The sequence below is a fragment of the Bombina bombina genome, chromosome 9 (assembly GCF_027579735.1).
Source record: "Bombina bombina isolate aBomBom1 chromosome 9, aBomBom1.pri, whole genome shotgun sequence".
In the NCBI taxonomy this organism is placed as follows: Eukaryota; Metazoa; Chordata; class Amphibia; order Anura; family Bombinatoridae; genus Bombina; species Bombina bombina.
In genome coordinates, this window is record NC_069507.1 from 8298618 (window position 1) to 8307994 (window position 9377).

The following is a 9377-nucleotide window of genomic DNA, read 5'->3' on the forward strand; positions in this document are numbered from 1 at the left end:
CAACAAGGTAAGTTACACGGAGGAGAGGAGGACATCCCCACTAGATCCGCGAACCATGTCCTTCGCATCCATGACGGAGCAATCAGGATTACTGATACCCGCTCCTGCTTGATGCGGGCCACCAATCGAGGAAGAAGCGGTAATAGATGAAAAAGATATACGAGTTTAAACTTTCAGGGCACTGCTAGTGCATCTATTAGATCCGCTGGGGGATCCCTCAACCTCGACCGTACCTGGGTAGCTTGGTATTGAGACGAGACGCCATGAGAACTATCTCCGGCATCACCCACTTGCAGCATATCTCTGCAAACACCTCGGGATGTAGAGACCATTCCCATGGATGGAAGGATTGCCAGCTGAGAAAATCCACCTCCCAGTTATCCACACCCGGAATGTGGATCGCTGACATCAAAAAGCTGTGGCTCTCCGCCCACTCCAGAATCTGAGATACTAACTTCATTGCTAATGAACTTCTCGTTCCCCCCCTGATGGTTGATGTAAGCCACCTAGGTTATATTGTCTGATTGGAATCTGATAAACTGGGACAAACCCAGAAGTGGCCAAGCCTTCAAGGCCTTAAAGATTGCCTGTAGTTCCAAAATATTGATTGGGAGGGAGGACTCCTCCTGAGTCCATAACCCCTGTGCCTTCCTGGCACCCCAAACAGCTCCCCATCTGGATAGGCTTGCGTCCCTAGTCACATTCTCCCAGGATGGTCTTAAGAAGCATGTCCCTCGGGACAGATGATCTGGACAGAGCCACCTAGAGAGCGATTCTCTCGATCGGCTGCCTAATACAATCTGTTGAGACAGATCTGAATGACCGCCGTTCCACTGCCTCAGCATGCACAGTTGTAAAGGTCTGAGACGGAACCTGGCAAAAGGAATGATGTCCATGCAGGACATCATGAGACCAATCACCTCCATACACTGAGCCAAAGAGGGACTCAAGAAGGTCCTGAGGGCAAGACATGTCGAAGTTAGCTTGCAACGTCTCTGGTCTGTTAGAAGTATCCTCATGGATATGGAGTCTATTATAGTACCCAGGAATTCCACCCTGGTACTTGGGATAAGAGAACTCTTTTTCAAGTTTATCTTCCATCCATGTGATCGAAGAAGACTGAGAAGGGACTCTTGAGAAATCTTCTGCAAGATGAAAGGATGGTGCTTGCACCAGAATATCGTCCAAGTATGGGGCTACTGCAATACCCTGAGTTCTGGCAACGGCTAGAAGAGCCCATAGAACCTTTGTAAAAATTCTTGGAGCAGTAGCTAGGCCAAACGGAAGGGCAATGAACTGTAAGTGCTGGTCCATGAATGCAAACCTCAGGAACTGAAAGTGTTCCCTGTGGATTGGAACATGAAGGTAAGCGTCCTTCAGATCTATAGTGGTCAAAAATTGGCCTTCCTGATTAGAGGAAGTATGGGCCTTATCGTCTCCATCTTGAAGGAAGGGCACTGAGAAATTTGTTTAAGCACTTTAGGTCCAGAATTGGGCGGAAAGTTCCCAACTTCTTTGGGACCACGAAAAAGGTTTGAATAAAACCCCAAACCTCTTTCTTTGATAGGCACTGGGACAACAACTGCTAAGGAGGATAGATCCCTAACGCACCCTAGAAAGGCATCCCTCCTTTATGGTCTGGTAGACAGATTCGAGAGAAGGTATTTGCCCCTTGGCGGATGAGATTTGAAGCCTATCTTGTATCCCTGAGATACCACCTCCAGGACCCACAGATTCCTTGAACCAGGCATATGAAAAAAAGAGACAGTCTGCCCCCATACACGATCCGATCCTGGATCAGGGGCCGCCCCTTCATGCCGATTTGTTTTCAGCAGGCTTCTTATTCTGCTTGGATTTATTCCAGGACTGAGCCGGCTTCCAAGTACTCTTGGGTTGCTCGGGCTTGGAGGAGGATTGTTGTTGTTGGGATTTGTCAGAATGAAAGGATTGAAAATTAGAAGACTGTCTACCCTTAGACTTGTTCTTCATATCTTGTGGTAGGAAGGCACCATTGCCTCCGGTAACCGTAGAAATAATGGAGTCCAGGCCTGGACCAAATAAAATCTTTCCCTTAAAGGGAAGAGAAAGGAGCCTGGACTTAGAAGTCATATCCACAGACCAAGACTTCAACAGAGCGCCCGGTGGGCTAGGACTGCAAAGCCAGAGGCCTTTGTATTTAGGCAAATAATTTGCATGTTAGCATCAAAGATAAAAGCAATTCTCAGAGCTTTAATTCTGTCTTGAATATCCTCGAGGGGAGACTCCACCTCAGTTTAGACAAAGAGTCGCACCAGTAGGTAGCCGCTCCGGCTACCGCAGCTGCAGGTTGAAACATAAATCCCATATGTTGAAACATCTTTCTTAGAAAGGCTTCCAATTTCTTATCCATCTGCTCTCTGAACGAAGAACTATACTCAAGAGGTATAGTAGTATGTTTAGCAAGTGTAGAGATAGCACCATCCACCTTAGGAATGGAGCCCCACAAATCCAGTTGAGAGTCCGAGACTGGGACCAACTTTTTAAAAATAGACGAGGGGGAAAAGGAATTCTTTCCCATTCGTTCTTAATAATGTTCGCCATCTTAACCGCCACAGGACAAATCAAAGGAACTTTCCTGTCTTCGTAAACTCTGTCTAATTTAGGTATAGATTCTTCAGGCAGCGCGGCCTCTGGAACCTCTAACATAGACAGAACATCCTTTAATAAAAAACACAAGTGCTCAATTTAAAATCTAAAGGCCAGTTCCTCCGCAGCAGGAGGCTTAGACGCTAAGGACTCCGACCCAGAAAGTTCACCCTCTGAAGCTACAGAGGTTAACTCATCATCATATAACTGGGACATAACGGCTAAATCCGATAAATATTTAGATGACTCCGGGTCAGGAGAGCTATGGTTAACCTTTCTCTTGTGTTTGCTAGAGCAAGGTAATGCACTGAGGGCCACAGACACCAGCATTTGTAAATGCGTGGCAAAGTCCGCAGGAAGAAGGACCCCTCAGGATGGAGGATTAGATGTGCTACCGGGAACTGCATGTGGAGTGGATAATGTAGTAAGGGTAGTAATCTCACGGGACGCCGAGTCCTGAGAGGTAGACGACTCAGAGGGACTAAGAGCCTTAGCAGGCTTGTCTCCCTTCTTAGACTTTATAACAGTGTTAAGGCATGTGGAACATAATTGAGTGGGCGGGAAAACAATATAAACAGGTATGATTTAGAACAGAAGGAGTACTTTCTAATATGTCAGAGTCCTCCATAGCTCAGGTTATACCCACAGGAGGACACAAATAAAAACGTTTTATTATAGAAAACTGCACCTTTATACTCGCAATGGCTGGGGTACTCACCACCTCCTAGACCCAGACAGTTAACAGAGGAAACGCTCTCCTCAGGTTCAAGTCTCAGCCGGAATGGAGGAAATAAACATAGACCACACCAGGTCACATGGAGTGCAAGACAGTACTTCCCCTGTTATTACAAGTACAGCAAGTAATAGGAGCTGTGCAACATTTTCAAAAACAAAAGTGAAACTTAAAAGTGAAACCTGATTGTTCCAGCCAAAAACACACAGTCTATCAGCCCAGGAAATAAAAATCACACTAAGCAGCATGTTAATAATACACTGATTAATTAACCCCAACTGTTCATAAACCCCCTTCAGAGGATATTAACCCTGGATCCTATCAAGGTATACACTGTGACCCTGTTATAGGGTTTTATGTGTAAAAATGTAAACAATCTTACCTCCAGGATCCATGCTGACAGTCTTATAGCAGTGCTCCTGACATGAACTTGAGTGAGAGAAATCAGGCAGTGAAACTCGTCAACACTGATTGCTTAGTAGCTGTTAGCAGTAGTCTGGATGGTTTCGCAGAAAATCGTTCCTTTTTTCAGGACTCTCCGAATCTTCTGACACTTATCTGCCACCTCCTAACGAAAGGCAAAGAATTACTGCGGTAATGAGGAAGTGGGAGGGATATTTAAGTCTTTGGCTGGGGAGTCTTTGCCTCCTCCTGGTGGCCAGGTGTTGTATTTCCCAATGTAGTGAATGAAGCTGTGGACTCTCCCTATATTAGGAAGGAAAATAAAAACACCTGACAACTTACGTGCGATCATCCTTCCTGCTGGATAAGGATTCGCCTCTGTCATTTCTACCTGAGAATCGTGAAGGAGGCTCAATTCTTCGTATCGGCTGTGGCACAATACGGACAGGTGTCTGCAATAATCCAGCTAAAAAGAAGCAAAAATAATCAGGAAGGAAGCCTCAGGAAGGCAACGCAAGCGCACTAATACTGTACAGGGAAATAAAGCTAGAGACTGGCAACGCAAGAGCACTAATACTGTAAAGGGAAAAAAAGCTAGAAGTTGGCAACGCAAGCATACAAATACTGTAAGTGAAATAAAGCTAGAGATTGGCAACGCAAGTGCACTAATACTGTACAAGTAAATAAAGCCTGAGGCTGGCAACGCAAATGCACACATACTGTACAGGAAAGTGAAGCCTGAAGCTGGCAACGCAAGCACACTAATACTGTACAGGAAAATAAATCTAGAGATTAGCAACACAAGCACACACATACTGTACAGGACAAATAAAGCTAGAGATTGGCAATGCAAGCGTACCAATACTGTACAGAGAAATAAAGCTAGAGACAGGCAACGCAAGCGCACTAATACTGTACAGAAAAATAAAGCTAGAGATTGGCAACACAAGCGTACCAATACTCTACAGGGAAATAAAGCTAGAGATTGGCAATGCAAGCGCACTAATACTGTACAGGAAAAAAAAGCTAGAGATTGGCAATGCAAGCGTACTAATACTATACAGTGAAATAAAGCTAGAGATTGGCAACGCAAGCACACATACTGTACAGGGAAATAAAGCTAGAGATTGGCAATGCAAGCGCACTAATACTGTACAGGGAACAAAAGCTAGAGATTGGCAACGCAAGCGTACTAATAATGCACAGTGAAATAAAGCTAGAGATTGGCTACGCAAGTGCACTAACACTGTACAAGTAAATAAAGCTAGAGATTGGCAACGCAAGCACACTAGTACTGTACAGGGAAATAAAGCTAAAGATTGGAAATGCAAGTGTACCAATACTCTACAGGGAAATAAAGCTAGAGATTGGCAACGCAAGAGCACACATACTCTACAGGGAAATAAAGCTAGAGATTAGCAACTCAAGCACCCACATACTGTACAGGAAAGTAAAGCCTGAGACTGGCAACGCAAGCGCACACATACTGTACAGGAAACTATAGCTAGAGACTGGCAACGCAAGCGTACTAATACTGTACAGGGAAATAAAGCTAGAGATTGGAAACGCAAGCACACACATATTGTACAGGAAAGTAAAGCCTGAGACTGGCAATGCAAGCGCACTAATACTGTACAGGGAAATAAAGCTAGAGACTGGCAACGCAAGAGCACTAATACTGTAAAGGGAAAAAAAGCTAGACATTGGCAACGCAAGCGTACTAATACTGTACAGTGAAATAAAGCTAGAGACTGGCCACACTAGTGCACTATTACTGTACAAGTAAATAAAGCCTGAGGCTGGCAACGCAAATGCACACATACTGTACAGGAAAGTGAAGCCTGAAGCTGGCAACGCAAGTGCACTAATACTGTACAGGGAAATAAAGCTAGAGATTGGCAACGCAAGCGCACTAATACTGTACAGGGAAATAAAGCTAGAGATTGGCAACGCAAGCACACTAATATTGTACAGGGAAAAAAGCTAGAGATTGGCAACGCAAGCGTACTAATACTGTACAGTGAAATAAAGCTAGAGATTGGCAACGCAAGCACACATACTGTACAGGGAAATAAAGCTAGAGATTGGCAACGCAAGCACACACATACTGTACAGGGAAAAAAATCTAGAGATTGGCAACGTAAGCACACACATACTGTACAGGGAAATAAAGTTAGAGATTGGCAACACAAGCACCCACATACTGTACAGGAAAGTAAAGCCTGAGACTGGCAACGCAAGCGCACTAATACTGTGCAGGGAAATAGAGCTAGAGACTGGCAACGCAAGTGTACTAATACTGTACAGGGAAATAAAGCTAGAGATTGGAAATGCAAGCACACACATACTGTACAGGAAAGTAAAGCCTAAGACTGGCAACGCAAGCGCACTAATACTGTACAGGGAAATAAAGCTAAAGACTGGCAACGCAAGAGCACTAATACTGTACAGGGAAATAAAACTAGGGATTGGCAACACAAGCGCAACACATACTGTACAGGAAAGTGACGCCTGAAGCTGGCAACGCAAGCGCACACATACTGTCCAGGGAAATAAAGCTAGAGATTGGCAACGCAAGCATACTAATACTGTACAGTGAAATAAAGCTAGAGATTGGCAACCCAAGCATACTAATACTGTACAGGGAAATAAAGCTAGAGATTGGCAACGCAAGTGCACTAATACTGTACAGGGAAATAAAGCTAGAGATTGGCAACGCAAGCACACTAATACTGTACAGTGAAATAAAGCTAGAGATTGGCAACGCAAGTGCACTAATACTGTACAGGGAAATAAAGCTAGAGATTGGCAATGCAAGCACACTAATACTGTACAGTGAAATAAAGCTAGAGATTGGCAACGCAAGCACACTAATACTGTACAGGGAAATAAAGCTAGAGATTGGCAACGCAAGCGCACTAATATTGTACAGGGAAAAAAGCTAGAGATTGGCAACACAAGCGTACTTATACTGTACAGTGAAATAAAGCTAGAGATTGGCAACGCAAGCACACATACTGTACAGGGAAATAAAGCTAGAGATTGGCAATGCAAGCGCACTAATACTGTACAGGGAATAAAAGCTAGAGATTGGCAACGCAAGCGTACTAATAATTTACAGTGTAATAAAGCTAGAGATTACCAACGCAAGCACACACATACTGTACAGGGGAAAAAAAGCTAGAGATTGGCAACGCAAGCACACACATACTGTACAGGGAAATAAAGCTAGAGATTGGCAACACAAGCACCCACATACTGTACAGGAAAGTAAAGCCTGAGACTGGCAACGCAAGCACACTAATACTGTGCAGGGAAAAAAAGCTAGAGAATGGCAACGCAAGCGCACACGTACCGTACAGGAAAGTAAAGTAAGAAACTGGCAACGCAAGCGCACACATACTGTACAGGAAAGTATAGCTAGAGACTGGCAACGCAAACGTACTAATACTGTACAGGGAAATAAAGCTAGAGATTGGAAATGCAAGCACACACATACTGTACAGGAAAGTAAAGCCTAAGACTGGCAACGCAAGCGCACTAATACTGTACAGGGAAATAAAGCTAAAGACTGGCAACGCAAGAGCACTAATACTGTACAGGGATACAGGCAAGAGTACTAATACTGTAATAGCGTACAGTGAAGTAATACTAGAGACTGACAACACAGGCGCACTAATAGCGTACAGTAAAGTAATACTACAGACTGACAACACAGGCGCACTAATAGCGTACAGTAAAGTAATACTATAGACTGACAATACAGGCGAACTAATAGCGTACAGTAAAGTAATACTAGAGACTGACAATACAAGCACACTAATAGCGTACAGTAAAGTAATACTAGAGACTGACAATACAGGCGCACTTATACTGTACAGTAAAGTAATACTAGAGACTGACAATACAGGGGCACTAATACCGTACAGTAAAGTAATACTAGAGACCGACAACACAGGCACACTAATAGCGTACAGTAAAGTAATACTAGAGACTGACAACACAGGGGCACTAATACTGTACAGTAAAGCAATTCTAGAGACTGACAACACAGGCGCACTAATATCGTATAGTAAAGTAATACTAGAGACTGACAACACAGGCGCACTAATACCCTACAGTAAAGCAATACTAGAGACCGACAACACAGGGGCACTAATACCGTACAGTAAAGTAATACTAGAGACTGACAATACAGGCGCACTAATATCGTATAGTAAAGTAATACTAGAGACTGACAACACAGGCGCACTAATACGATACAGTAAAGTAATACTAGAGACTGACAACACAGGCGCACTAATACCATACAGTAAAGTAATACTAGAAACTGACAACACAGGGGCACTAATACCCTACAGTAAAGTAATACTAGAGACTCACAATACAGGCACACTTATACTGTAGAGTAAAGTAATACTAGAGACTGACAACACAGGGGCACTAATACCCTACAGTAAAGTAATACTAGAGAATGACAATACAGGCGCACTAATACCGTACAGTAAAGTAATACTAGAGACTAACAACACAGGGGCACTAATATCCTACAGTAAAGTAATACTAGAGAATGACAATACAGGCGCACTAATACCGTACAGTAAAGTAATACTAGAGACTGACAACACAGGGGCACTAATAGTGTACAGCAAAGTAATACTAGAGACTGACAACACAGGCGCACTAATAGCGTACAGTAAAGCAATACTAGAGACTGACAACACAGGCGCACTAATACCGTACAATAAAGTAATACTAGAGACTGACAACACGTGCCCCAATACCGTACAGTAAAGTAATACTAGAGACTGACAACACAGGCGCACTAATACCGTACAGTGAAGTAATACTAGAGACTGACAACACAGGGGCACTAATAGCGTACAGTAAAGTAATACTAGAGACTGACAACACAGGCTCACTAATATTGTATAGTGAAGTAATACTAGAGACTGACAATACAGGCACACTTATACTGTACAGTAAAGTAATACTAGAGACTGACAACACAGGGGCACTAATACCGTACAGTAAAGTAATACTAGAGACTGACAATACAGGCGCACTAATATCGTACAGTAAAGTAATACTAGAGACTGACAACACAGGGGCACTAATACCGTACAGTAAAGTAATACTAGAGACTGACAATACAGGCGCACTTATACCGTACAGTAAAGTAATACTAGAGACTGACAATACAGGCGCACTAATATCGTACAGTAAAGTAATACTAGAGACAGACAACACAGGGGCACTAATAGCGTACAGTAAAGTAATACTAGAGACTGACAACACAGGGGCACTAATAGCGTACAGTAAAGTAATACTAGAGACTGACAACACAGGGGCACTAATAGCGTACAGTAAAGTAATACTAGAGACTGACAACACAGGGGCACTAATAGCGTACAGTAAAGTAATACTAGAGACTGACAACACAGGCGCACTAATACCATACAGTAAAGTAATACTAGAGACTGACAACACAGGCGCACTAATACCATACAGTAAAGTAATACTAGAGACTGACAACACAGACGCACTAATACCATACAGTAAAGTAATACTAGAGACTGACAACACAGGGGCACCAATAGTTTACAGCAAAGTAATA

General features: G+C 43.3%; 1 protein-coding gene across 1 annotated transcript in view; it reads right to left on the bottom strand.

The window, feature by feature from the left end:
- The window catches only part of LOC128640016 (cell division cycle and apoptosis regulator protein 1-like), a 146538-nt gene that overhangs the window by 19008 nt on the left and 118153 nt on the right, over window positions 1-9377 (bottom strand). Inside the window, exons 7-8 of the mRNA XM_053692318.1 lie at window positions 4481-4527; window positions 4103-4226 (exon numbers count right to left, since the gene is read on the bottom strand). Of these exons, the coding sequence (XP_053548293.1) occupies window positions 4103-4226; window positions 4481-4527 (171 nt within the window). The remainder of the gene's footprint in view (window positions 1-4102; window positions 4227-4480; window positions 4528-9377) is intronic.